At 60.4% G+C, this 26,161-nt stretch overlaps 1 protein-coding gene across 2 annotated transcripts in view; it reads left to right on the top strand.

Moving 5' to 3' along the window:
* Positions 1 to 26,161, top strand: part of Sh3bp4 (SH3 domain binding protein 4) — a 64,036-nt gene that overhangs the window by 32,842 nt on the left and 5,033 nt on the right. For both annotated transcript variants that reach the window (XM_026396014.2, XM_077799721.1), the window contains exons 2-3: positions 19,156 to 19,398; positions 22,859 to 25,218. In XM_026396014.2, coding sequence (XP_026251799.2) covers positions 19,281 to 19,398; positions 22,859 to 25,218 — 2,478 coding nt within the window. In that variant the 5' untranslated portion in view covers positions 19,156 to 19,280. The remainder of the gene's footprint in view (positions 1 to 19,155; positions 19,399 to 22,858; positions 25,219 to 26,161) is intronic.

Raw genomic sequence — 26,161 nt, forward strand, 5'->3', positions numbered from 1 at the left:
TCCCTTTTCCTGTGTCCTGGCCCCCGGTCCCCTCGACACTGCTCTGTGTGTGTGTGTGTGTGTGTGTGTGTGTGTGTGTGTGTGTGTGAGCCTCTCCCGGGCTTCAGCCTTCAATGAAGAATACAAAGCACTAGCAGAGGCTCCGGGTTGACGGAGGCCTTGCTGGTCAGTGGGCCAGGCTTTGGCCATTTTTATCAGTAACACCCAGCCACGTGGGTGTCTTGAGCTCTTGATCCCCAGCACAGTCCTTCAGGAGGGTCCGTGAAGCCCCTGAAGTTAAGCACCCACCTTCACAGGTGCTGCATTTCCTACACAGCTGGCCAGGGCCCTGTCGGATCCTTCTAGGGTTTGTACCCTGCAAGTTAATAGCCGCTGCCTGGGAAGAGGCCCAAGACAAGCCCGTCCAACTTGAGATGAGATATGCTGGGGCGGCCTCTGGGAGCAGCAGTGTCTCCCCCAGCGTCAGTGCTCCCGAGAGGCAGACCCCCATGTGACTCCTTCTCTGGCCTTTGTATCTGTCTGGTTACAGAATGGGGCGGACTGACTGATTACCTGTGGAGACTCCTTGGACTTGGGCTTACTCTGAACAACACCTGGAAGGTGAAGGGGCTTTGCAGATCCTTAATGCAAACCAGGGCAGGTCCAGGTTGCTACAAGGTGGTCCGTGTACGGGTGGCTGGAGAGAGGTGCCTTCCTGAGTTATTTGGGATCCTGGGTGCTCTGGCAGATTTGAAAAGGAATTATGTACAAACTCCCAAAATAGGAGGGTTTTACATGATGTGATTGGGGGCCGTGGCCAGATGTGGTGACATCTAAGCTTGAGAGAGCACTTGGTACCGTCCAGTGTGTGAAGAACTCTTCTGCAGGCGAATTTTGTATTTAAATTTGCGCAGTGATGGCAGCTTACAAAGCTCTCCTGGATTATCTGCTTGATCTTCTCCAGGGCGGGCGGGTGGAGCTGAGTTTTCATTAGAGGCCTTATTTTATAGGTCAGTGTGCCTCTGAGGGGCTGAACAGCCAGGCATCCAAGGTGGCCTGCTGGCAGGGAACCGCCCAGGTGGAGTCCTCCGATGTCGGCACCAAGGTCCCCAGGCTAACCATGGGCTCGCCTGGTAGAAGGCCAGGAGAGGTTCTGGCACTGGCCAGCGAGGAAGGAGTTGCCTGATAGCAGCAGAACCAGGAGGGCCTCTGGAGCCTCCGTGGAAGGACTCCAGATTCCCAGCTGGCTTTGATCTCTGGGGTTCAAAAGACTCTGTGTAACTTGAGCCCGGCCTAGATATTTGCCCACAGGGCGTCTGCATGCAAGGTGCTCTCAAACAGTTTGGGCGGTGAGTGGGCCTGGGCTCCCACTGAAGGGCCGTTGCCCTGCCTTCCGACTTCCTGAAGTTGGTCAAGGACACCCTGGAGGCCAGGGACTGGTTGTTTTTTTTTTTAATTCAACGGCATTCTCTGGGCAGATGGTTGGGCAACATGGCAGAAAGGTCTCTAGCAGGATGAGCTGCTGCGTGTCCTTACTGAGCACAAGTCCCTTTCTTGGGCGTCTTCTCCCCTCTTTCCCTGTGTGGTTCTTGGGGTGAAGCCTGGACTCTGGAGCTACACGGGGTGGGTCTGGGTTCAAATCTTGGTGACTGGCAGTTGCTAGGCCTTGCTCTGCCTCAGTTTGCTCATCTGTAAAATCGGAACGAGGGATGTTGTTGTTGGGGTGTCCACTTGGGGTCCAGGTTCTTTGTGTCCCAAACAAAGAATGGAGCTGAAGTCACAGGTGCGTTGAAGGGGAGTTTGGAGGCCGTGCTCTGTAAGGTAGGTGAAGAGGTCTCTTTCCCACACGGACCAGGTTGAAGACCTGACCCATTTACTCCCCTTGGTTCCTTATGATCCCTGATTGGGGTCCCGTCCAGCTCCCCCCATTGGTCATTTTAAAATGCAGAACCTGCAGTCGGGGTCATCGTGGGCAAAGTCCTCAGTGGCGGGGTTGTCATGGTAATGGGACTTGGCGTAACTGGGGACGTGAGGACTCCTCTCCCTGTCTCCCGTCCTCCGGCGGCATTTTCCTTGTACCCTGTGGTCACCATCTTGGCGTCCCTGAGCTCCTACCTGACAAAACATCTGTGTGACTGCCGCCTCCACGTAGGTTCGTGAGGACCCCTGGGGCACTGAACCACAGGGACGGTGGCAAGCTGCAGGCTCCAGGTGCCACCTGTCTGCACTGAGGTGCCTCTAGGGCCAGGGCCCCAGTCTGGATAGTGGGTTGAGCTGGTTTGGCGTCTTGAGAAGGGCCCATGAAGGCCCAGCCGCTGCCCCACTGGGTGCTGCTGCCGTGGGGCTCTGGGCTCGGTCTCTGAGCCATGACGGCTCCTCGGTGCTGACGTGGGTGAAGTTGGCTGCACTCTGGCTGTGGCTTGTCCCTTTGCAGGACCAGCCGGCTCCTACCCGTACAGGTTTTCTGTCATTAGGTGGTGTGTTCCCGGTCACCGAGCAGGCTCTAATGAGCATCTTTTAAATACAGACGTCTTTCTGACGGCCCTCCCTGTGCATACGTCATGTCTTAGCCCCAGCTGCTCCTGAAGGGCACGTTCTGAAGTTAGGCAAGTCACAGCGTGTCACAGCCTGGGTGGCACTGTGCCTCTGGACCACATAGATGCCGCTTCTTTTATTCTTTCTTTCGTGATGCTGGGGACGGCGCAGGCCTTGCACGTGCTGAGCAAGCTTCTGAGCCGCCTCCCCACCCTGGAAGTGACTGTTTCTTTACAGAGTTTGTTATTTTTTAAAATTTTTGTTGAGGTGAAGTTGCCATGGTAATGAGCCATTTCAAAGTGTCCCCACTCAGTGGTATCTAGGACATCCACCGTGTGTACTGCCACTCCTGTCTATCTCGCCCACCTGCGGGGGGCCCCAGGCAGCCACTCCCTCCCCCACCCTCCTCCTGGCAGGGCTGATCTCCTTCCCACCTTCCTGCCGCTGGGTTTGCCCACTGCATGCTCCTGACGCCATGGTCCCTGGGTAGGGTGGCTTGCCCTGTGGCATCCCTACTTCCTGGTGGGTTTATCAGGACGCGGCACCATCATGAGATGTGGACCATCTGCACTTCGGGTGGTTTGACTTCTGCTGCTCCTGGCTCACAGTGGATGTGGCAGGACCTCAAGGGACACCTGCAAGTCCCAGGGCCCAGTCTGGCCTGTCATCAGGACCTCCTGGTTCTTGGCATGACATTGCCCATTCACTGTGTGGCTCACGTCAGGACTGCATCCCTTCTCATGGGCCCGGGCTCTGCCTCTGCCAGGTGGCCTGCCTTCTGGTGACCTGCTGCCTGCTGCTGCACCCGGGCTGCTGTCCCCTTGGCTAACCTCAGTAGCGTTTCTGGGATTGATGGTGTGTGGGTGTTCTGATCTCATCCTAAGAGCTGCCCGGTTTCCAAGTTCCCTGAAAGAGCCCCAATCGGTCCCAAGTATCTCAGCCCTCCCAAGAGCCAGGGCTCGTCACCCTGCATGCCACACAGGGCCCGGTGCTTGGTGTGCCCCCTGCAGACTCACTGGGTGTTAACGTGAGAGGCCAGACTGAGGCGGCTGCCTGCCCCCCGACCACCTGCGCCCCTGGACCACCTGCGCCAGGATGGCCGGGCGGGGTGGCTTCTGTGGAAAGCAGCCTCAGGGGGCTCCTGGCTGCTGAGGGAGGGAGGAGGGAGCCGGCGACATCCTGAAGCAGGGCCTGAGGCCGCCCTTCCCTGGACTGAGGGTCCCTGTTGGGTTCCAGATGCTGCCTACCCTTCTCTCTCCCCTGCCGTCACTTCTCCCAGGGTGTCCTGCACCTACCCCTTGTGAGTTGTCCCCTTCCCTTTAGGATCCTGAGGGACATGTTGTCTTCGCCCCTGGAGTGGACACCCACCGTGGTGCCCAGGAACCCCTGCCAGCTCTTGGAGCCACCAGCCTGACACGGGCACGGCCCCGGTGGCCTCAGTGCTGCCTCTGCCTTGCTGGGATTCAGGCTTCAGAGGTTGACACACGTCTTACTGAGTGCGATGAGGCCGGGGGATGGCGGGGCTGGGGACAAGTGCAGTGAGGCTGGGAGACAGTGAGGCCGGGAGACAGGGGAATTGGCTTCGCAGAGGGTGAGTCATCAAAGACTGGCCTGTGCGGGTCCCTCACGTCCAGGCGGGGGCTGCTTCTAGCTCCCCTGGTTGGAACCCTACTGTCCTGTCGCTGTCTGTTCCTAGTGTGACGGCGCCTGGGTGGCGGCGGGACCCCTGGGAGGGCCAGGACAGGCATGTCCCCTGCAGCTGTTGTCCCAGCCCTCTGGCTCCACCACTAATCCTGGGCTGCAGCCACCTGTCCTGGCCCCGGAGTGGGTGAGTCAGGACGCAGGACACCCGAGAGCCGAGCCACCGAGCACGCGGCGCCCGTGCCGGCCGCCAGCCTCCTGTCCATGGTGCCAGACAGAGAGGCGCACCATGGACAGGTGTGCACGGCCTAGCCGCTTGTCACTTTCCCTTTGCGGGGGGATGGCTGTGTTCTGAAAGTCTCAGAGGGCTGCTTGCTGCGGGAGGCCATTCTGGGGTGGCGAGGCTGGGAACAGGCCCCCAGGAGAATGCCTGCCAGGTCACAGGCTGGGCACAAGCGGGTGCTTGGGCCTCTGCACATCCCCGGGCAGGCAGAAGAGAGGAGCTTCCCGAGGGAGGTGGGAGGACACGCCCTGGTGCTGGGAGCACACACCTGCAAGAGGTGCCCTCAAAAGCCATCTGCAGAGAAGGGGAGAGGACACCTGCAGGAGCGGGAGGCTGGGAGGCCCCGGGAGGCTCACCCGGGACAGCACCCTCGGGGCAGGCGCTCTGTGGCCCTCCTCTCAGCCTCCGTGAGTCCTGAGCTGGGCTCTCCCAGGGCAGGTGGGGAGGGAGGACAGCCGCTGGCCACTGCAGGATGTTTACACCCTGGAAGGAAGGCGGCTCCCTGCCCAGCCGGCCTGGCCCCCAGGCGCTGCACGGGCTGTCGGCTGCAGGCACTGGACTCTGCCAAGAGGCCTGAGAGAATGTTCCAGAAAGAACAAGAAGTGTGGCGTGAACCAAGAATAATGTTCCCTAGGAGCTCGAGTGGGGACCACGGGCTTCTCCAGGCTGCCCTCGGCTGGCTCCCGTCACAGGGGCCCTTTCCCTTCTGTGAGAACCGTGAGGAAAACCAGCCTGAGGTAGCACCCAGCACAGGCCCCAGCCCTTCTCCCTGTGGGAAACCCAGATGGTGTCCATCTGTCCATCTCTGCTGTGTCGAGACGTGTCAAGAGGCCCCGCTGAAAGGCCTGTGATTCACACCTGGTTTGCTAGCGATGCTGGATCCTGAGATGAGGACACGGGCCTGTGGCCTGACGGACCACAGCTCCGGGCCCCACAGACCCTAGCCCAAGGGCAGGTGGAAGGATTTGACGAGGTTCCTCCACGGCTGAGAGCTTTGTCTTTGCGCCTGCCTTGGGTGAGCCCTCCTCATCTCAGGAGGTGGCTTTGGGGGATACCGCCCAGGGCCCCCCCCCCATGTTCTGGTCTCTCTGCTCAGCCTGTGCCTTCAGCGGGTCTGTAGGCTATCAGAGCAGCCCTGACCCTGCTTCCCTCTGTCCCTGGTGAATGCTGGGTACCACGGGTTGAGGACTGAGCCTGCCCTAGGCAGAAGTGAGGCCGTGGAGGCCGGCAGCCTGCATTCCCGTGTGGCCCACAGCCCTCTGTGGCAGCCACTCATGTGGAGTGGTGGCACCATGTGGCAGGCCTGGAGGTGGGAGTTGAGGGCCAACTCAGTCCTTGCCGACCCAGAACTTGTGATGTGGCGGAGAGACAGGCCAGTAAGTCAGCAGTTACGTGGACGTGATCAGACCCTGTTACCAGGGGAGCACGGACATCAGGGCTGTGACCCAGACTCAGTCACCTCCGCGGAGCGGCTGGTGGGTCTCAAACGTCTGGGAACCTGGAACTTCCTTCTGCAGCGTGGGTGTCGTCACAGGGCGCTGGCCGCTGCTCAGAGCTCCCTGTGGACAGCCGACTGAGCAGAGACCGGAGGGGCCCGGACCTGAGTAGACAGGTCCCCAGGGTGAACTCAGCCCAGGTCAGGGGTTGACGACCAGAGGGACCCGAGTCTTCCCAGACAGCCTGAGTGTGCTGACGAGGCTCTGTGTGCGCTGGTGACAGCGGAGGTGGTTGGGAACTTGTTCCCTGAGATTCTTGAGCGGGGCCAGAGGAGGCACCTGGGCCCCCACGGTCTCCCTCCTTGTCCTCTTGTTCCCGCGTGGCGGCCTGAGGAAGGCCTGAGCTGAGCGTCCCAGGGCCCCCTTTCCTGCTGCGTTGTGAGGGGGGCTCTTCCTCGGCCTGCGCCCAGGGAGCCCCCAGACCCCTCCTGAGCCCAGGCACACCCCAGATCCCTGCTGACCGCACCTGCTGGCCACATGGTGTGTCCCTGACTCTTTGCACCTCCTGTTCCTGCCCTGCTTCCCTGGCACCTCTGTTCGCCCATCTGACAACTTTGTGCCTTGCCGTCTGCCAGCCTGGGCCCCACTACACCTGAGGACGAGGAGGACAGGAGGGCATTTTAACCTCACCGAGGCTCGGGGGAGCAGCTGGGCCTGTGCCGGGCCGTGGGGCTGGGGGCAGAAGCACGTGGCAGGCCTCCGTCTGGCCTATCTCGGGCTGCAGGGGTCGGCCTGCTGGGGACGGATCTGCTCACGAGAGGTGTCCAGGCAGCTCTCCCCTTCCTTGGCTCTGTCCAGAAGGCCGCCCCTGATTCAGTAAAGGTGAGATTCGGTTCGTGCCAGCCCCGCGGTTAGACCCTGACCGCCGTCGACAGGGCGTGCCTGCCGCTGTGGGCAGAGGTGGGGTCCCTGCCCACTGTCCCGTGGCTCTGCCTCCTCCGCTGTGCAGGTTGCAGTGCAGGGACGGGCGGGGCAGCGTGTTCGCTGCTAGTGAGGGTCTCGGTTGGCACGAGTGCTGCTGTGCTGGCCGCCCACCCCAACAGCCCCGGTCATCCTGGAAGAAGAGCCTCCCGCTGTGCCGTGGTGCCCGAGGGGCTCCGTGGTCTTGGTCTGCCCTGCGCCTGCCTGCGGGTGTCTCATGGTGTGAGTGACCCGGGTGCCGTTGTCCTGGAGTCCCTTGTTGTCAGCTACCATTGGGACACGGCTCTGCGTGGCTCTTGAGGCGGCTTAGCAAGCGTTAACTCGCGCTCTCTGGGCCCGAAGTGTGGTCAGCTGCCAGGACTCATCCCTCAGGAATGTGGGGGAGCGGGACTGGGCGACGGCCGTGGTTTGGGGTCTGAGGAGAGTGTGTCTAGAAAGGATGGGGAGGGTGAAGTTCGTCCTGTGTCTAGTCTGACTTTGTGCACATCTTGGAGTCTCAGTCCTATTAGAGGTGACAAGGAGGGACAGGGAGAGGCATGCTGGGAGCAGGGGCCACCCAGTCAGGAGGGGGGCTGTGTCCAAACCCAGCGTTTGGCAGTGCGAGCTGGCCTCCCCTGCGGCCACTTAGTGGTGAGAGCTGAGAGGTCCCTGGGTGATGTCGGGCTGGGGGCCCATGAGCAGAGCAGGGTGGCTCAACTAGCAGGGCCGCTCTGTCTCACTGCCCAAGGCCTGAAGTTCCAATCCACGTTGACCGAGCTGGCCTCTGGAGGTAGAGGCTGGAGGCAGGAGCCTGGTGCTGGCACCCCGTGGCAGGCATTCAGCCACCTTTTCTCTGTGGCTTCACACCATCCTCTGTGCATGTTACGCCCACATTTTTCTCCTCCTACGTGAGAATGGTGGTGGCGCTGGACTAGTGGCCCCTAGTGATCTCATCTTAACATGGTCATCAACAGAGACCCTATTTCCAAGTGAGATTGTGTTTAAGCCTTGGGAATCCGTGTCTTCCAGGGGACACAGCTCCTGCAGAGGGCACTGGGACAGTGGGACACTCTGGCTCCTCACTGCGGGTCTCCCTGCCTGGTGGCAGTTAGGCTGGCCACAGTGCTGTCATAGCATGGCCTCTTGTTGTCCTTACCCTGAGCCCCTGGTTGGGGTTGAGTGCAGTGGCTGTCCTGAAACCTTCCCGGCACTCAGCCCGCCATGCTGGAGCTACAAAAGGAGGTGGCACTTAGGATTTGTGACCGAGAAACACGCTCACCTGTTGAAACCCAAAGAATGCACTGAGGCACGGAAGGGTGGAGCAGAAAGCGAGCTCTACTGACCATCTCCAAGATGGGTGCTGGGTGGCGGGGCACCTGGGCATTTTATCCCCTAGTGCGCGAGGTCCCTCCCTGGGTCCTCTTTGCTGAGTACTGTGGGGTGCACAGTCCTCTTGTCCCTCACCCAGGTTTTACTGTCTCCTGTTGGGCTATTTAAAGAACGACACCTCTAGCTGTCGCCCCCTCTTTGTTCTCTTGTGGTGGAGAGGCCTTTGAGGGCTAAGTGGTGGCAGGTGCTCAGGTTATGGCTGCTGGTCATGGCCAGGTGGCCCTTTCCTCTCCCCTCCTGCCTGTCAAGGGGCTGTGAATTTCCACTCCAGTGTTAACTGCCTGTAGCTGTCCATCCTGCTCTCCCCTCCAGCTGCCCCCTTATCCCACGTTAACATTTAAGGCTGCATTCTGTATTCTGAAAATGCTCCACTGGGCTTTCTCACAGTGGCCCTAGAGAAATTAGATGGCCCCGTTTCTGAGGCCCCTAGGAGCCCAGCCTGGATGAATCCTTTGTGTTGCAGACCTTGCCGGTGCCGCGGGAGAGCAGGAGGGCTGCACAAAGCACAGTTGTCACCACCTGCACAGACCTGGAGCACCTGTGGAGGGAAAGCACGGGGCCCAGGCGTGAGCCAGTCCTGCTTACTAGCACAGTGCCCTGTCTGTGGATACTGGTCTGTCCCTCCATCTGGTAGATGGGAACCATGAGGCACATAGGCCAGGCTTCCCCGGGTGGCAATGGCTGAGAGCTGCCAACCTTGGCCTGGCTGCAGAGAGCGTGGGCCAGTGCTCGCTGCTGCCCTGGGTGTCTCCTCAGAGCTAGTGGGAATGCAAGGATGGTTTGAGCCCAGTCTCAGCCCGAAGAACTTACTGTGAGCCTGTGGAAGCCACCAGGCCACTCTGGCAGGCGAAGGGTGGGTGACAGAGGAGCTGATGGCAGCTTCTTGGGGTGTTCTGGTGGGACCCAAGGGGACGGTTGGGGTGGGGGCTGAAACACAAATGTGTGCCTTAGCGGAGGCCAGTGGTTTGAAGGGTGGAGTGAAGCTCTGGCCACACCAGAACTCGGGGGTAGCCTGTCTGTAGCGCGTTGCCCATCAAGGTAGCTCTCCAGGATGGTGCCACCACATAGAGACGCACCCCAGGGTGCCGTGCTCTGGAATCCTGTGTCCGAGTGACGCAGAGCTGCAGGATGGGTGCAGAGGGTGCAGGATGGGGACACACGGTTGCCTGGGATGAAGCTCCTACTCTGTGGGTAGTTCACACGTGGCCAGGGGGTGGGCGGGGCTGGCCAGAGGGGCTACGACTGCTTTGCTGTGGCACACGGGACAGCTGCCGCAGCCCAGAAGTGTCATGGCCCCAGGTTTCCCTCCAGTTGCTGGCTTATCAGTCCTGGCTGCAGTAGTGCCAGGGCCGGGGGCCTGGACCTGAGGGCAGGAGGAAGAGGAGGGAATGTCCTCTGGGCCCAGAGCAGCATGCCATGGCAGACATGGCCGCTGGATAGAGGCCTGTTTCAAAGAACAGGAAATTAAATTTTCAAGTTGGAAATGTTATGTGATATTTTTAATTGATAACTGACCAGACTACAGGAAAGAAACCAAAGATGCGATCCATGGTCCTTGGAGGAAGAAGCCACAGGTCCAGGAAGGTGGAGGGAGTCAGAGATGGTGAAGGGCGGCCGTGCAGAGACCCACGGAAGGGCAGGCCGAGGGCCAAGAGGCAGAGGGCAGAGGCCCTCCATGTGGATGCTGATGCTCCACAGGAGTTTCTTTAAGGCAGGATTTAGGTGCTGCATTGAAGATGCCTAGATGTAGAAGTCATCGACTTCTCTTTTGCAGCAGTGATCCCCTAAAAATAAAATATGAAAATGATGGCACCCAGTGGCAACAGCAGCAAAACCCACATCTAGTTCAAATGCTCTGGAGATGTTTTATTTTTGCCCTGAGCCTCCCAGCCAGGAGCTGGGGGAGCCAAGTGCTGAGTCCATCAGTCACACACGCTCTTAGCCTTGACATCAGGGCCCACCACTTAAGCTTATAAATAAAGTTTTATTGGTACATGGCCGCAGACATTTGATCTTTTTGGACCACAACAGCAGAACTGAGTCTTTGCAATAGAGGTTGTTTGACCCCCACCGTTTAACTTACTCCATGTCCCTTCACAGAAAATAAAATAAAACGGAGACCACCATATTTCTTGAAGAAAAGATGAAATAGCATAAAGATGTTAGTTTTTACCAGTGGAATTAAAAAAAAAAATCCACTTGCCAGATGCTTCCTGGAAGGTCGTGATCATTCACCCTCGAGTGACCACGGGTTACCACGGGTTACTTTTTTGTGGTGGTGGGGAAACATTTAATGACATTATCCTAAAATTCATTTGGAAGAACAAAACAGGCAAAAACAACCAACAGGGCTTTGCAGGAGAATGGCCCACGGGAACTAGTTCTTCCACGTTGGGTGGCTGTCGTGGTCCCACCAGAGTGGATACTGCAGACAGTGAACGTCGGCAGCCCAGCGTAGCCCTGTGTCTCTGTGCCCCGCGTGCATGGAGGTGACATCACGTTGGTCAGAAGGGATGTGTGACCAGGGGCTCTGTGCAGGAGTGACTGCTTTGGTCTTCACTCATTAATTTTGTGAAGTCGGCACACAGACCCGTCTTTAGGGGAAGGGAAATAAACAGCCGTGAGGGTCCGAGGTGCTTCCCTGAGGGAGCCCCTCACCTGCCAGGGTGGGGGCACCGTGGGCACTTTGTGAGATCAGCAGACAGAGGAGTGTGGGCAGGGCGCGGGGGAGGTTGTGGCAGCCGAGGAGAGGAGTTTAAAACAACAGAGCAGAGGACACACAGTGGCAGTGGACGGGCAGGAAACTAGTGGCAGACAGCCACCCACTGCTCCAGGGGACAAGTTCTGAGAAGTATGTCCTTGAATGACCTTGGCGTCCTTTGGGCAGCCCAGCAAGTGCTCACACACCCCAGGGTGGCAGCCTCACCAGCCATAGGCTGTCACGGGCCACCGTTGGTGTGTGTGTGTGTGTGTCCGTGGAGGGACAGCACGTGGCACAGGACCGCGTGAACCATTCCTGACCCACGGTCACAGGAAGGTGAGTCTCCCTTTGCTGTTCTCCTCCCCCTCGGGAGATTGGCAAGGTTTTCTGGAACCGCTGTTGAGGGTGGGTGACCACGACCTTCCAGGCAGCATTTGGCACGGCTTCACACTCCACAGAAAAGTGTCCACAGAAGTGGCCCAGAGTGCCGAGTGCATTGAGGCATGACGAAGGCCACTGATGGCCGTTGTGGCCGCGAGCCTCGTGGAGCTGCCGGGGAAGCAGGCGGCAGAGCTGCCGACGCGGGCCAGCTGGCTTGGGAGACTTCCTCTGTTGACTTCGCTTTGTCCCTCCCAGATCTGCTCTCTCTCTGGTGGCCTGTGACCACTGGTGGTGGAATCATAATGCCCAGAGAAACAGGCGTGAGCAGAAGGACAGACCTACTCGTCCCAGGCCACAGAGCTGGACTGGGAGGCCAGTTTCCATCCGCGCCCTCAGAGGGTGTTTGAGAGCGTTCAGGATCACTGCTCCAGCCGACCTCTGCGACCTCTGTGCCTGCGCAGAGATGGCCTTGTGGGGTCACAGCCTGCCGGGGACAAGGCTTGCTGTGTGGGAACACGAATGGGCGCTTATGCCATAAGAAGCACTTTCTAATTATAAAAAGGAAGAAAACTTGAGGAGAAGGAGGTTAACCCCATTTGTCACCTAGTAATGTCCGCATCCAGTGCGGAGTTTGCTGTTTCTAGCAGACGGACACTTCTTAGAATAGGTTTCGTGGTAGAATTTGGATTTTTCTCCGCATGGCGTTGTAGGGTTCTCCCACTCTACGGAGTGTTCTAAAATGAGTGGCATCTCCATGAGAGGTGGCCCCAGCTGGCACGTCAGTGCGCCTCGGGTGATTGGCTGCTTCCACTCGTACGTACGTCACTGTGAACACTCTGTGTCCTCCGCTCCCTAGGGACAGTTGTCCTTGAGGGCAGTGGGGTGGGAGGAGGAAGAGGAACCTGCCGTCCTTCATCCCTGAGTGACTCCTGGTGAGGTGTGGCCTGCTGATGTTCACTGCTGTGGGGATCTTGGCTGGGATCCTGGTTAGGGCCCCTTCAGGAGTGAAATTCCGTCCTTCATGGCAGGATCTGGTCCGTTGCTTACTGTGCTGGAGGCTGGATCCTCAGTAGGCTGGTCAGCCCACCAACCAAGGAATGAGGCCGTGGGACCCTTGTCCCCACACTGTCCCCTCTACCAGGCAGTGCCCCACAGACTGCATGCGATTAAGGTGTCGGCATGCTGGGGTGCAGGTCTGTTCCCCTTCAGCTGTTTTCCTGGGTGGGCTCTGCCCAGGAAAGACCCTTGGAGATGCCCCCCCCCCCAGCCTTTATTTTATTTTTACGCGGTTCTGAGGACGGAACCCAGTGCCGCACTCGTGCAGGGCAAGCGCTCTGCCCCTGAGCCCCAGCCACGCCCAGGACGCCCCTTTCAGTGCAGCTCAGTTTCTGCACCTGGGTGGGGCGGGGCTGCTGTGCACTTCCAGAGGGGAGCAGCTGTCAATACCACTCAAGTCCTAGGACAGTGGTCCGTCTGTCTGAGGTGGAGGTAGAAAACAGTTGTCAAACACGCGTGAACTTGGAGCACGGTAGTAATTTTTAGGGAACTTGGCACATCGGCGACTGGGGCCGGAAACAAGTCCTCCTGTGCCCTGGTGCAGCCTTGAGCAGTGTGTCTTAGAGCCAGGAGCCCCTGGACAGCGCCAGCCAGCCCAGGATGTGAGCAGCCCCTCTCGCCACCTCTGTGACTCAGAGATAATTGTGCTTTTTCTTCCTGGTCTCTGGCTGGGGACCGGAGCTGGGGAGGTCTAGTCTGGGCTGATCACACGACCCTCCTGCTGGCCTGTGGGCCGTGGGCCGCATCACAGGGGGGTGGGCCTTCACATGGCTGGACTGGGCAGACCGCGAGCCACCAATCGCAGCGAGTGGCCTCCGAATCTCACACTTGACGGCCCTCTCTGGGCCACACGTGGCTTAGTCCCTAGGCTCTGGTTTTCACTGAGCAGCAGGGCATTGGGGACAGTCTGGGTGTCAGTGCAGAGCGCCCTCCATGGGACACATGACGCCATCAGCAACCGCCATGGCACTGGGCTTCAGTCTCCTGAAGGTCCAGAAGATGCCGGGGAGCCCTGCCCTTGCTGTCCTGTCCAGCGGGAGCCCCTTGCTCTTCTGTGGGTGTCATTTGGAGTGTGGTCTCCCCAGCTGATGGCAGTGAGGGAAGGGAGGGGCCTCCATGGTCCCTAAAGCATGAACAGGAAGGAGACCTCCGTCCACCCACCCACCGAGGGCCCCCAGCAGCACATGCTGGGTGTGGGGAGAGGACACCCGGGAGTTGGGAACGAAGCCGCTGTGGTGCTCGGGGCGAGGGCAGCTCCTATGCAGGGAAGACCCAGGTGAAGCCAGGTGTGCGCAGGCCCCAGGAGGCCTTCTCTCTGCAAGGGGCACTGATGGGGGTTGTTGGCAAATGAGAGGGTTGCAGAGCAGGGACGGGAGGGGGAGCCGGGCGTGTCCAGGCGGGAGTCGGGGTTGCGGCCTGCAGACTGCCAGGAGTCCCCGAGGTCTTCCTGTCCTTCAGGCGCTGGGAGCCCAGTGTGCTGGTGGTAGCAGCCCCGCAGCTCGGCACCACGTGGGCAAAGGAGGCTGCACTGTGGAGGGATATCACCCTCCTCTCTGGGACCCCCACCACGACCCTGTGGCCCCACCCCCACTCGGATTTCCTGGTGTCCCAGCCCCCCAGCCTCCTCACCTTCCAAGGTGGGGAGAGCCAGTGGGGGCAGTGCCTGGCCAGGCTTACTGGCCTCTGCCTCCCGAGAGCCTGCAGCAGGTCATCCTTGTTGCCCGCTCTGCAGGGACAGCGAGTCACCAGCCAGCCTCAGCTGTCTTCCTGTCTGAGCCCACGGTTTTGTGGCTGTCTGTCTTAGATGTGGGCTCCTCAGAACCAGCTGTGCCTAATTCCCTGGACCTAGTGGCGACCACAGAGCCCGGTTCCTAGAAGTTGGTGCCCAGTGACCTTGACGTGGCCTTGTACCAGGGCCCGGGTGGATGTGGCACCAGGGGCTGGAGAGCCCGGTTCTGCCTATGAGGCTCACTCTTTCACCCAGAGGGCAGGGCATGGGTCGAACACTCACCAGATGGGTAGTGGTACCCAAGTCTGTCCCCAGCCTTGCTCCTCTCAGAAGGAGGCGGCATCCAGCATCCTGGGGTGGGGCCCCTCTGCAGCAGGGGGCTCTGCACTTGGGTCCTTGCCCGGTTGTAGACTTGGAGGCCCACCCATGGCTCTGCTGTCGTTCTGCGGGAGGTAGCTGGGGTGTTGCCCTGTGGTGGTCGGTGGCCTGTGGTCCTGTAGAGTGACTTCCTGGAACAGGCGTTCCTTGGAGCACCTTGTTTGGGGAGTGAGGGGTTGTGTGGGCAGAGGCTGGTGCCTGGTGCGCTGCTAACCTGGAGGAAGCCTGAGGAATGGCATGGTACTCCCATGTCACAAGCAGACGTGGGGACCGGTGGCCTCAGGGCATGAATGGAACCGGCACCCAGGGCAGCGTTCCCGTGCTCCCAGCACAGTACTGCCCTCTGCGCACCCTCGCTCACGGCTGTGGGACACGGGACCCACCCCGGGCACACAGAGGCCCACGAGGCTTCTTCACTGCCTGCCCACGTCCTGTGCCTCTTCTGGGTCGGCTTGGTCGACTGTGTCTCGGGCAGAGCGAGGGCAGAAGGGCCACCTGGGCTTTTCACTAGAGCCTGAGTGGTTCTGTCTTTGCACGTGGTGCCGCTGCTCAGGGGCCTCGTTCTTGGGGTCTGTCTTTTCTCTGAATGTGTTGACCTGGACACAAGGAAGAAAAACTCACTAATGTTAAGTGGGACTGGGACTTTGATGGGGCTGTGCCCCTTCCTGCTCCTCCATCCCTCAGAGGCCCACGGAGCGGCTGCCTGCTATCCTCGGGGCCTTGAGACCCACGATGGCCGCGCTGACCAAGAGTAGGCCGTGTGGCCGCAGGTTCCAGGAGAAGTAAGCACCAGGCCTGTAGAGCCAGGCCACCCAGGGACGTGAACCCTGTTGGTGTTTTAGAAACGCAGCCTAGATTTCAAGAACAGGAGGGTTCCTGGGTTCAGCCTGCGGTGTGGCAACCCGCATCAGCCGTCGGGTGCCTGCACATCACCCCAGGGTAGCCACCGAAGAGCCTCTGCACCGCTGCTCTCTGTGCTTAGACTCATTCCCTGTGTCTAAGCCCCAGCTGCACACAGGGCAGGAACCGAGGCGCACAGTCCTGGGTCTCATAGGCTTGGGTTCCTGGGGAAATGGGCCAGAGACAGCACCCTAGAGGTGGTAAGCCAGGAAAAAGGTGGGGTGAGGGTGCTCTGGGGCCCGCACATTTCAGCAGGGCCCTGTGTGATGAGCGATGGGGTTTGGAGAATGTCTGGGCAGGGCCTTCCCAGCTGCAGGAAGAGCCTGTGCAGAGGACCTGGAGTGGACGGGCTTGGGGGCTGGGGCCTGCAGGGACAGCACAGAGCCAGGCGGAGCGGGGCAGAGACTGCAGGAGCAGCCACATGGGGCCTGGAGAGCTCAGGAGTCCTGGTGGGGGCGGGGCCTGGCGGAGACCACTGATTGAGGAGAGCACAGAGCTGGGCGCAGGAAGGAGCAGATGACTGATCGAGGCCAAAGCCGGGGTGCAGGTGCTCAGAGGGGACAGGTGGAGGTCATGCTGACGGTCGGGCAGTCAGGGTGTGTGTGACCAGGCGAGAACTCTGGCTTCTGGGCTGGTTGCAGGAGGTGCCAGTGACAGGAGGCGGGCTGGGGGAGGAGCTTTGGGACCAGCCCCAGGATCTGGTTTGCGCCCTGGAAACTCAAGCCACCCTTTTGGCTGTGGTTCAGCCTGTTGGAGCCCAGCCTGTTGGAGCCCAGCCGGGTCTGCCTGTGCCTCGAGGGGCCCAGACTGCCCTGGCGTCAGCTCGCGGCTCCTGGGGTTGTTCTGGTCACACGCCTGCTCACTCCTGGCACGAGTTCCGGAGGGCAGGTGCTAAGTGCCTCTTCATGTTGCCTTCCTGATGTTAGAAAGTGCTGTGTTGCAGACATTTTCACACACACACACACACACACACACACACGTCTCCATATAGGGCAGACAGGTTAGCAAGCCTTCCGGTGCTCCTACTGAAGCTGGGTGTGGCGCTTAGTGGCCCGGAGCCTCTGCTCACAGGGGCAGCATCGTGAGTCACGGGACTCGCAGAGCTGGGAGGAGGGGGAGAGGCCCTGGGTTTCCTGGAAGCCCATGGGGGTTGGGCTGGTCCAGGGCCCATGTGGCCAACCTTGGCAATGGCAGGGCAGGGCGGAGCTTGGGTGGGGTGTGTGGCGGAGGGAAGCCTCAGACGCACCGGAGGGCAGGCAGGAGGGCAGGCAGGAGGGCAGGCAGGAGGGCAGGCAGGAGCACACAGGCCCCGCAGAGCCTGGCTTTGTAAAGATGTGGGCAGCCTCTGGAGGGTTTTGTGCAGGGGAGTGGCATGACCTCAGAGGACAGCTTTGAGCAACCAGAGGCGGAAAGGGATGGTTGGCGGGAAGGAGAGGTGAGCCCCGAGCTGGGAGAAGGTCAGCAGGCGGGCACCAGGAGCCTGAGGAGCAGGAGAGGCTGGAGGACTCCACCACCAGGGAGGCCGGGGGCTGCTGGGTGGGCTTCTCCACCTGCACCTGGCTGGGGTTTGAGGATGTGCCCAGCTTCACCTTTGACCCCCGCCTTGCTCCTATGGTCAGGGAAGGTCTCTGAGGACACAAGGCCTCTTCCACACTGCGGCTGGCTGCCTCTTTCTTTGCTGTTTAGGAGTTGAGTGTCCTGCCCTTGCTTGGAGGTAGTGTCAGGACCCTGTCCCAGGGCAGTCTGCTACCCGCCCTGGAGAAAAAGCTGTCATTCCGGGGACACAGCCCTGAGGCCCGCAGGACACATGGCCACGGGTGGGAGGAGGGCTGTGTGTGAACGGGTGCATTGAGGCCAGCGTCGGTGCTGTGAATGCAGCCTCAGCACCTGGCTCTTCTCCAGCCAAGGGCAGGAGAGGATGGCTTAAGGCCCCAGGCACCAGCTTCTGTGGGTGCCGCCGATCCCTTGGAGGACTGCAGGGCCCTGCCTACCTGCCAGCACTGCTCTTCTGTCTCAGCACTGACTCGGGGCAACAGATCCAGCCCCTGCCCGTGACAGAGTCCTGATTCCCCTCCAGGGAGCACAGTGGTGGTCTCTGTGCCTGCCCACCCCTGAGGCCTGGCCTTTGCCCCAGGCCACATTCGTGGTGGTGAGAGGGAATCCAAAATTCTGGTCCCTCCTCGGGTTGATCCTAGGTGGCTCTGCTGACCTCCACGTGCGTCCCCAGTGCTTATGGGACAGTGCCTGCCCCTGGGCCCAGCAGGACCCGCTCTCCCTTGGCTCACCTGCCTGGACAAGGCTGGCCCACCCAGAGGTGCCCCACTCCGGGGTGACGCCGTCCCCGTCCGGGACTCGGAGGGAAGGGGGTCATCCAGTAGCTCTCCTGGCCCCTCCCTCACCGTGGCCCTTTGAAAGAAGTCAGCGCGGTTCTAACTTAGCGCCAAGTCGCCTTTCTAAGCAGCGCCAGTGGCTTCTCCACCGCGGGGAGGAGCCAGCCCAGCTCACCCAGCTCCATCCCTCCCTGCTGGCCCACCAGATGCCAGCTTGCACCTCCTGGGCAGCCTCTGGCCCCCACCAGGAGGCTGCCCCTGCTCCGGGACCTGTCCCTGTGCCAGCACCAGGTTGGAGTCCTCTCGTACAGAGAGCACGGAGCTCCAGCCCCAGAGCTCGGGGGCTGCCTGCAGTTCTCCGCACGACCCTCTCCCTCCTGGAGAGCTTTTGGTGCCGGAGTTCGTCCTTCTGGGGTCTTGCAATTACCGGGAAGCCTCACCGGAGCTGCTGAGGGCTGGTCTCTCAGCCACTGGGGCTAGCGGTGGTGACAGAGGTGACGATCGCGGAGACGCTGCTCCCTGTCCCTGCACCTGGCTCACGTGGATCACCCTGTTCGATCTTCACACAGACCTGCTCTGTCGGTGCTGTTGTGCCCCAGGTCACAGATGGGGCGGAAGCTCAGCAGGGTACACAGCATACCAGAGCCACAGGCTGCCATGCAAGCCGCTCTTCTCTTGCAGAGGTGCGCCGGGGCCTGCGTGTCCCCGAGGCACACCCGCGTTGTTCGGGTGCTCCTGAGTGGCCACCTTGGCAGAGGGAACCTGGGGCCACGTGGGGTGAAAGTTGCCCTCTGTCAGCTGCCGGTGTCACAAGCCACCAGCCACCTTCTTTGTGTCCAGACCCTCTCCCGGTTGTGTCCCTGTCTCACGAGGGCAGACACCTCCCACAGAGCCCCGTCCCTGCCTGGTAGCAGCACAAGGGTCAGTAAACGCCCCTGGTTTCACGTGCACGTGCCACGCTGCAGATCCCCGTGGCCACTGTGCTTCCCACGTTCATTTGGGGCCCGGGGCTGGGGATGTGGCAGGGAGCACCCCTCCAGGCCCTGAGAGCAGCTGCGCTGCCCGCTCAGTGCTGCCCAGGTGCCAGGTCACCCACACTGCTCCTCCCAGGGGACCAGCTGCCCTCAGGACAGACGAGGCCATCTGTGCTTTCCAGAGCCCTGGATCTGGCAGCGTGGCCTGCACGGTCCTGTGTCGTCTTTTGACTGCTGAATGGGCGGACCAGGTGCTGGGGCACATCTCACAAGCGCCATTGTGCCCCGGGAGGAGTGGCCGCATGCCCAGCGGGCTGAGGAGATGGCACAAAGTGGGCACAGTGCAGGCCGCTGGGCTCCCGGGCCAGGAGAAGAGAAACGGCCTCTCATGGAAGGGCCTGGGGTGTTCCCCCCTCCCCTGAGAGGACCCTCGAAGCCATGCTGCTCTTGCTCAAGGGAACTTTCTTCCTCCTGTTCTTTCAGGAAGAAGCACGCTGCCGAGTTGCCGCTGCGCAGCTGGGTTGCTTGAGACAGAAGCACCGTGGCTGCTCCAGGAAGCAGAGGAAGAGACATGTGCCCATAGTGGACCCCTGGCCCAGGGTTTCCAGATGGCGGCCCAGCGGATCCGAGCAGCCAACTCCAGTGGCCTCCCTCGGTGCAAGTCGGAGGGGACCCTGATCGACCTGAGTGAGGGGTTTTCAGAGACCAGCTTTAATGATGTCAAAGGTGAGCCCTGGTCAGCCACGGAGGAGAGGACTGGGGCTGCCGATGCCTCAGACCCAAGGGCCCCTCTACCCAACAGGCACCGGCTTCACGCTCAGCTGAACTGCAGCTCTGCATCCTGTTACAAATTCCTCCCTGCAACGGCGGCCCCTGGTCTGGGTGTTTGGTGTGGGGAGGCGGTTTTGATGGGACCCCTCCTTTGTCCACATGTCTCTTCTCTTGGTGACAGTATTGGTGACAGTAAGAAGCTTGGTGGTTCTGACATCTAGGGAAAGGAGGGTGTTGTAAGTAGGTGAAATATTGGGAACCACCAGAAGAGAAGGAGGTGGCCTGGGGCAGGGAGGAGACCTGTCCTCGCAGGGTCTGTCCTTTATTTTAGTCCCACCCTGGCCTCCAGCTCTCTGCCACAGCCAATCAGTGAAAGCAGACATAGACAGGGTGACCAGGTGGACATGCCTGGGTGCTGGTTCAGCTTTACAGAGCCAGCCGGCCAGCCACGTTGGATCATGTGACCCCGTGTCGAGAAGGTGGCCACAGGGTCCGGTCACCGGGCTCGCTGGCGGATGGCCTCATCGGGTTGGGTTGAGGAGGACCCCGATCTTGAGACACTTTGGAGACTTCCGGCTTCCTCGGCAACCACCCTAGGCCACGTCCAGGGTCGCGTGCTCCCTGGTGCCCTGGCAGCTGCAGCTGTGGCTGTATTGTCACAGGCTTTGACCTTCTGAGTAGTTGACGCAGTTGATCACCCAGGTCCTCCCGGAGCACGGCTGGGCAGGAGGGACTTTCCCACAGTCCTCCAGATGCATGTGTGCCCCCACCCTGCGTCCGCAGCAGCCTGGCTGCTTGCCCGTTGATTGGCAGCTGCCCTCCACCACATCCCTAGCGCCTCCCTCGTCCTGTCCCTGCTTTACACTTGCTGCCCCGAGCATCACTTTGAATAAGAGCAGCACCTGGAACCGCCAGGGTGGTCGGCAGCAGGGTTCAAGCGGGTCACCATAAACAACCAAGCCATTCACTTCTCAGCCTGATCACGGGCATTGTTTTCTTATTTTATAGCCAAACAGGCAGGTTTAAAGCTGGAGAGTGGAGCCTAACTTGGGGGCTATGGGCCTTAAAGTAACCAGCGTACAGAGCCCAGTGTTTTAAAATAATGATGATAATCCTGAGCAGGAGCAGGGCCAGTTCAGTGGTGGAGAAGGCAGCCGAGAATTAGGTCAGATAGGACCTCAGACCTCCACCCACGTGAGACCCTCTGGAGTCTGACGGCCAGGGCTGGCCGGCAGCTGCCCACGCACCATCCAGGTGCAGACTTCCAGGGGAGTGCACCCTGCAGCCAGGATCCCTGCCGGGAAGTCTTCTCCCCTCTGGGCAGAGGATAGTAAATGTATCACTGGGTGCACCAAACTGTAACGCTCAGGGAAGTTTGGGTATTAAAATCGAGGTAACTGTGCATATGGGTACGCTCCCCAGACTTCATTAAATGGGATTCGACAGGGATTTCTGGCACTGGATGGGATGGGTCCTCGGGTGCCCCTTGGCAGTGACTGATGGAGGCCACATACAGAGAGTCCCACCACAGCCCACCTCCGTGGGGTCTCCACGGGAGGAGGGTCCTTCCCCTCGGCTACGTCTGATCCTTGGGCCAAGTGTGTTGTGCTTCTCTTCCGAGGAGAGTGCTTGGGATTTTAAGTAAAGCCATCTCATTCTTCAGTCTGGCAAAACTAACATGATAATTCGCGTTGATACGCGTTAGGCTATGCACAACGCATGCGTAATTGCTTTGGTTTTTTTTTTTTAATACTGGAGATATTACTGTAGGGGAATTAATTACTCCAGAGGAACAATAATGAGGCTATAACTTTGGAGGGACTGTAACAGGATTTTAAAGGCTGGCGAGCTTTATGCAAGTCTCATTTGATTTTCATTTTTATTTCCAGTGGATGTGTCGAGGAAATAGTATGGTCTGTGTGGCCGGAGACCATGACCAGCCACAGGAACAGGAGAGAGGCTGCTGGTCACAGAAGTCCACTGACCTCAGCCTGACCCAACTCCCTGTTCCCTCAAAGCCATTCTTGGGGCTTAGAAAATGATACCTCAACAGGAAGCACAGACTGTCTGACCTCCTGCCCTCCCATCTCTCGTGCTCTTCCTCTTTCAAGGAGCGGGGAGAAACTAGAATTCCTCTTCCCTGGCGGGGGTCAGAGGAGCCAGAGCCCCCTGCCAGCTGGGAAGGTACCACCCTGACCTTGCTGGGTGGAAGGATTTAGGGTGCTCCCTCCACAAGGGGAAAGGAGTACAGCCGAGGGGCCAGGAAGGGTCTGCGGACAGGCCGCTGGCTCTCTGGGCTCCGCGGCTCTGGTGCGCCTGCCTCTGCGCGGCTGCGGCGGTGTCTGCTCACCCACTTGTAACTGCGGGTCTTTGGGTCTAATCTGAAGACTCCCAGGTCCCGCAGAACCGCGCTACCTCGGAGTTAGTGGTGCCTCTGTCCTGTTGGTCTGCTTCAGGCCTCCCCGGGAAAGCGGGCTTCCTGCCCCCTTCCCTGCCGTCTTCCTCTCGCTCCAGCCCCCACTTGGTGCAGATCTGCTGCTGTGACCCCGCAGCAGAAGGGCCCAGCCAGGGACAATTCTGACTTGGCCTTGGGCCCACACCTTGATCCAGGAGCCAGGGTCTGGCCCTGCTAGGGCCGGGGACATCCCCAAACAGAATGTCCAAGTGTCAGAGAGGGCCTCTCCTCTCCCTTCCCTGCTGAGGCCTGTGACAGGTGCAGAGCACACGGAACCTTCCTGGGGAGAAGACCCACGTGAAAGCTCGGACCCAGAGGTGTCTGTCTGTGAGGGCGCCACGGAGTGTGGAGGGACGCGGTGGGACAAGGTGTGGGCTCCGGGTGGACGGGCGGCCGGGCCTGTGGGAGCCGTCCCTGGGCCTGGAGATGAGGATGCCCTTGGGGACGGGAGTGGGAAGGCCCCACAAGATGTTCCCAGGAGCTGGGGTTGGGGAGCCGTGGGCTGAACCCCAGGGGTTCCATACGCTGTGGTTGGCAGCAATGAAAGAGGCGGGGACTGCGCCCCACAGCTGTAGCTGGGGAAGCTGTAAAGCCGCAGGCCCGCCCTCGACACCCCACGGCTCCCCACGCCCCGCCCCGTGCCTTCCCCTGTCCACACACCCATTGGGCCTCTGTCACACAGTGCTGTCCTCTGTCTCGGTCCCACAGAGAACACGGACAGCCGATGGCATTCCACAGGACCCAGCACTGGCCCAGGCCACTGGACGTTCTCCCGCCTCGTTGGCGTTCCCTAAAAACCATTTGCGTGTCCCCCAAACTCGCCTGCACCCCCTGCCCTGCTGTATAGAGTGGGTTCTGTGTGCTCCGGGCCGTGGTCTCCCCTGTAGGCCTTCCCCCTTCGCACATCGGCCTTTTTCCACGTGTTTTCTCCTGCCTCACGTCTCTCTCGTGTCTGTGCAGTGCCTTCTCCCAGTGCCTTGCTGGCCGATACCCCCACCCCTTTTGGAAACGCCAAGGAAGTGATCGCCATCAAGGACTACTGCCCCACCAACTTCACCACCTTGAAGTTCTCCAAGGGCGACCACCTCTACGTCCTGGACACGTCGGGCGGGGAGTGGTGGTACGCACACAACACCACCGAGATGGGCTACATCCCCTCCTCCTACGTGCAGCCCTTGAACTACCGGAACTCCACCTTGAGCGACAGCGGCATGATAGACAATCTTCCAGACAGCCCGGATGAGGCAGCCACGGAGCTGGATCTGCTCGGGGGGTGGACAGACGACCAGAAGGGGTCCGGCAAAGCGCACAGTAATAACCCTTTTTGGAGTGGGGTCCAAACAAACCCTTTCCTGAACGGGAACGTGCCGGTGATGCCCGGCTTGGACGAGCTGACTCCCAGAAGCACCGTGGACCTGCTGCTGTTTGATACCGGAACATCCTCCTTCACTGAATCCAGCTCTGCCACCACCAACAGCACCGGCAACATCTTCGACGAGCTCCCGGCCACCCATGGACTCCACGCTGAGCAGCCGGTCAAACGGGACAACCCCTTCTTTAGAAGCAAGCGATCCTACAGCCTGTCCGAGCTCTCCGTCCTGCAAGCCAAGTCAGATGCGCCCACCACGTCGAGTTTTTTCACAGGTTTGAAATCCCCTGCTCCCGAGCAATTTCAGAGCCGGGAGGACTTTAGGACTGCGTGGCTGAACCACCGGAAGCTGGCCCGGTCTTGCCACGACTTGGATCTGCTCGGCCAGAGCCCAGGCTGGGGCCAGACACAAGCCGTGGAGACGAACATTGTATACAAGCTGGATAGTTCTGGGGGTGCCGTGCAGCTCCCAGACACCAGCATCAGCATCCACGTGCCCGAGGGCCACGTCGCCCCTGGGGAGACGCAGCAGATCTCCATGAGAGCCCTGCTGGACCCCCCGCTGGAGCTCAACAGCGACAAGTCCAGCAGCATCAGCCCCGTGCTGGAGGTCAAGCTCAGCAACCTGGAGGTGAACACCTTCCTCATCTTAGAGATGAAGGTCTCTGCTGAGGTGAAAAACGACATCTTTAGCAAAAGCACAGTAGGTCTCCAGTGTCTGAGGAGCGACTTGAAGGAAGGGCCGTACCTGCCCATCCCACTCACCTACAGCCATGGGGACACCGTCCAGGTGCAGCTGGACAACCTGGAGCCCTGCATGTACCTGGCCATTGTGGCCCACGGCCCAAACATTCTCTACCCTTCCACCGTGTGGGACTTCATCCATAAGAAGGTCACCGTGGGTCTCTACGGTCCCAAACACATCCACCCCTCCTTCAAGACGGTAGTGACCATTTTCGGGCACGACTGCGCCCCCAAGATGCTCCTGGTGAGCGAGGTCACCCGGCAGGCCCCCAGCCCTGCCCCCGTGGCTCTGCATCTATGGGGAAAGCACCAGTTCCTCCTGTCCAGGCCCCAGGACCTCAAAGTCTGCATGTTTTCCAACATGACCAACTACGAGGTCAAGGCCAGCGAGCAGGCCCGAGTGGTGAGAGGCTTCCAGGTGAAGCTGGGCAAGGTGAGCCGCCTCGTCTTCCCCATCACCTGCCAGAGCCCTGGCGAGCTCTCGGACTTCACGCTGCGGGTGCAGGTGAAGGATGACCAGGAGGCCCTCCTGACCCAGTTCTGCATCCAGACGCCACAGCCTCCACCCAAGAGTGCCATCAAGCCGTCCGGGCAGAGGCGGTTTCTCAAGAAGAACGAGGTGGGGAAGATCATCCTGTCCCCGTTTGCAGCCACCACCAAGTACCCGACGTTTCAGGACCGGCCCGTGTCCAGCCTCAAGTTCGGCAAGCTGCTCAAGACGGTGGTGAGGCAGAGCAAGAACCACTACCTGCTGGAGTACAAGAAGGGGGACACGGTGGCGCTGCTGAGCGAGGAGCGCATCCGGCTGAAGGGGCAGCTATGGACCAAGGAGTGGTACATCGGCTACTACCAGGGCAAGGTGGGCCTGGTGCACGCCAAGAACGTGCTGGTGGTCGGGAGGGCCAGGCCCAGCCTGCTCTCGGGCCCCGAGCTGAGCACCTCGGTGCTGCTGGAGCAGATCCTCCGGCCCTGCAAGTTCCTCACCTACATCTACGCCTCGGTGCGGACCCTGCTCATGGAGAACATCAGCAGCTGGCGCTCCTTCGCAGACGCCCTGGGCTACGGGAGCCTGCCGCTCACCTTCTTCTGCCGGGCGGAGCTGGACAGTGAGCCCGAGCGTGTGGCCTGTGTCCTGGAGAAGCTGAAGGAAGACTGTAACAACCCCGAGAACAAAGACCGCAAGTCCTTCCAGAAGGAGCTCGTGATGGTGAGTATGTGGCGGGAGCGGGCCCCTCTCCACCCCACGGCCACTCTGGGATGGCGTCCCTGGGGCAGATCTGTGGCTGGGCTGGGTCCAGAGCTGCCCAGGAGGAGACCACCTGGGTCTGTGTCCCCACTGCCTTCGTGGCTCCTTGGGGGTCTTGGAATGGAGCCGGTGGGGTGCGGGCGCAGGGCCTGTGCTCGGCACCCCTGGGCCACTTGGGAACAGGTCCCTGTGGGGGGTGTGGCTCAGCAGTGGCCAGGACCCCTCTCCACCGCCCGGTTTGTCCGGGTGATTCTCACCCTGTCTCCTCCTGCTCCCCCTCCACTGCTCTCCCTCCTCCCTTTCCTGGGTGCCTTAGATTGGGGGTGGGTTCAGCCTTTGCTTGGCCAGCACACACAGCAGACCACGGGGAGAGTCCTGAGTTTTTAAGTTTCAGGGATCACCTCCGATTGATCACCTGAAACCTCACCCCTCCATCAATCCCAAGTTCTAAGGAATGAACGGGGGACAGGTCACATTGTGGATGGGCGCTGACCACAGACCACCTGGAGGCGCTTCCAGAGCTGTTTGCAAGTCCTCCAGTGGCCCGGGCTTCCCAATTCCGCTCCCTACAGGACCCCACCCCTGACTCTGGTAGTCACCCTTGGCTCCCTGGTTGTCCCTGGGATGGACATTGTCCCCTGAGCTCTCTATGTGACAGAAGTGGATTCAGCTGCATCCTGTAGGGGGGGACCTGTCCCTCTGTGGGAAGCAGTCGTGACCTTGCGGGTCCTCTCCCAGTTCCTGCTGATCCAGCAGCCCTCCCACCCCCTGTCCTAGTAGGAGCCGCTCCCGGTGCCAGCCTCGCTGCCACTCTCCCACTCTCTGCCTTCGCCCCACACCTGCCCTCTGCAGTGCATCTCCACACACGGCAGGTGCACCTGAACTGACCTACCTGAGCACCCAA

Source organism: Urocitellus parryii, chromosome 1, assembly GCF_045843805.1.
Source record: "Urocitellus parryii isolate mUroPar1 chromosome 1, mUroPar1.hap1, whole genome shotgun sequence".
NCBI lineage: Eukaryota > Metazoa > Chordata > Mammalia > Rodentia > Sciuridae > Urocitellus > Urocitellus parryii.